Source organism: Palaemon carinicauda, chromosome 10 (assembly GCF_036898095.1).
Source record: "Palaemon carinicauda isolate YSFRI2023 chromosome 10, ASM3689809v2, whole genome shotgun sequence".
Lineage (NCBI taxonomy): Eukaryota > Metazoa > Arthropoda > Malacostraca > Decapoda > Palaemonidae > Palaemon > Palaemon carinicauda.
Genome location: NC_090734.1, coordinates 33,325,620 through 33,328,339, shown reverse-complemented (window position 1 = coordinate 33,328,339; position 2,720 = coordinate 33,325,620). Strand labels below are relative to the sequence as shown.

The window sequence follows — 2,720 nt, the reverse complement described above, 5'->3', positions numbered from 1 at the left end:
CAACTGTGCCCTCAAAGTTTTAAAAGTGTAATGTTGCAATATTTTACTCTTAAATCTATTATTTTTACCACTTATGCTAATAATGATGAAATTTTAATCCAAATATCCACAAACATTGACACCATAGACTCATATACAGAATCTATAGCAATGGTTCTCAACCGGGGGATCCTTCGCCCAAGGGTGAAATTTGGGTGTTTCAGGGGGGAAATCTAGTCTTGAAATAATATTTTGGAAATTATCAGAAAATATTTTAAAAATAATTTCCAGTAATACCCTTCTGTTCTTCTCTTCTCAAGAATACCCATTTCCTTAACTTTACTCACTTTCATTCTTATGTCTTATTTTCTTCCTTCTTTTTTAAGTTTGCTTTGTTCAATTCTTGTCCTCAAGTGATTATGTAAAAAAAAAAAAAAAAAACATATTCAATATCGTATCTAGACTTCAGTTTTACATTCATTGTGAATATCGGGGAACATCTGCCTTGATGTGTCATCTGCACAAACACCTTGGGGAATGGTAGCATGAAGCCATTCCAGCTGAAGCAACACCTTTAAGGATGACATCCCGAACTAGAGAACAAGGATCATGAATACTTCAGGCTGAAACAAAATTATCTGAAGAAGACGAGACTTGACTCAACTGGAGCATTTCGTCAGCAAACTGACATCATTGTGAAAAAGTCATACGAAGTCCTGTACAAGATTGCGAGGGAGGAGAAACCACACACAATTGGTGAAACATTGGTGAAGGCCTGTATGCTGTAGTGCATGAAATTGGTCCTTGGTGGGGATGCCCACAACAAGAAGACCCAGATTTCCCTTTCAAACAACATCATTCGGTCACAGATCAAGTTGTTCAGAAAGCTCAAGGGTCATAGTATTTTTTTTTTTTAATTCCACTCGACAAATTGACTGATGTTGCGAATCTATCCCAGCTGTTGGTCTTTGTTCGTTATACCACTGAACAGGGAATTGCAAAAGAATTCCTCTTCTGCAAACTTCTCCAGACCACGACCATATCTCAGGATGAGATGGACCTTATCAATGACTTTTTCAAAGACAGCAACATCAGCTGGGAGTCTCTGGTTGGGGTGTGCATGGATGGTGCCCCAGTCATGTTTGGCTCTCGATTGGGGTTCGTCACGCTCGTCAAGCAAAAGAATCTGACAGTGGAATTGACATGCTGTCTGATCCACAAAGAGGCGCTTGTTTCAAGAACTCTCTCCAAAAACTTTAAGCAGCATCTCGAGACTATCATCAAGGTCGTCAAATTTATCAAGGGTTCCACTCTCAACACTCGGATGTTCCATTGGCTCTGTGAAGGCTTGGAAGCCAACCACAAATCGTTGCTGTTTCATACTCAGGTGATTTGGGTCTCGAAGTCATACATGTTGCAGTGAGTCCAGGAATTGTTTGATGAGGTGGAAGGCTTCCTTCAGCCCCAAGAAAATGTGTTTCTGGAGGTGTTTTAGGATGAGTTTTTCCATGTGCGGCTGTTCTACTTGTCCGATATCTTCAGCGTATTGAACAAACTCAACAGGAAACTGTAGGGCAAAGGGACCAACCAGTCTTTCTCTGTCGGACAATATCAGAGCTTACTTTGCTAAACTGGAACTGTGGAAGAAAATAGCGGCGAGTGGAAGTTTTTCCTCATTCCTCACTCTGACCAAATGTGTGGAAGTTATGGAGGGTGGTCTGCCTAATGACAATAACCAAGGATATTAAACAACACCTCGATGGCTTGGAGGAAGAATTCAAGTATTACTTCCCAGGGATCAGAAACGAGAGCAACGAGAAGAAGCTTATGAGAGACCTATTTAATAGAAACCTAGGTGATGTACTAGATGCGTGGCAGAAAGAGTTTCTGGACTTGAAAAACAACTCTGCAGTGAAGGATGCCTTCCAGCATATAGAATTGAAAGAGTTTTGCAGGTGGAGGCGGATCATTGATGTGCACTCTCCATAACTCCCACAGATATTAAAGGACTCGTGAAAAGCAAACAATGACAGAAGTCAAAATAAAATGCTTTGTTAGTGTTAGTGTTCTTATTCAATATAATTTAATGTTAGCTGTGTTACTATATTTGAGAAATAAATTTGTAAATAGTCTCAGTGTGTTTAAACTGTTCTTTCTCTCATGCACATGAAGGGAGAAATCTGAATGGTTAAATTGGGTGCACGGGGAAATGACGGAATAAAGTCTGGCAACTGCTGGTCTAGAGTAATCAGAGCTAAAAAGTTACCAAAATCGATTTTATGGTGGCCATATTAGATTTTTATGTATCAAGGAATATCATAAAGTATTTTTTTTTTTATTTTCAATAAACGGATTCGTTAACTCATAAAACCCATTATGTGAATGTTTCATATCAAAAAAGCAATAAATCATAAATTTTCTAAGTTTCACCATTACCATTAGCCTCCATTTTGAAAAAGTGTCGTCAAAAACTTTCCTCACACTTTTCGGATGTATATGGGTACCAGATTTTTTTTATTTAACCCTTAAACATGACAAAACTTTGTAGAAACATACTTCTGGACTCCACGGTTACCGAGACCTATGAATATGTCCCGGCAATCTTCTCCTTTTCTTCATTTAGGGGAAAAATGGCAAAACACTTAATATTTTTGTGGCATTGTCCCTGAATTTTGTCACTGTGATGCTTTATAATGATTATTCCCTTCGTGACTCATTCGCCCAGTATTTGCCTTGCGTGG

General features: G+C 38.8%; 1 protein-coding gene across 1 annotated transcript; it reads left to right on the top strand.

Moving 5' to 3' along the window:
- The first annotated feature begins 1,033 nt into the window (after positions 1 to 1,033).
- On the top strand, positions 1,034 to 1,402 carry LOC137647925 (protein FAM200C-like). The gene has a single exon (XM_068380873.1). It carries the CDS (start codon positions 1,034 to 1,036, stop codon positions 1,400 to 1,402), a length of 369 nt encoding a protein of 122 aa, XP_068236974.1.
- Positions 1,403 to 2,720: the final 1,318 nt, after the last annotated feature.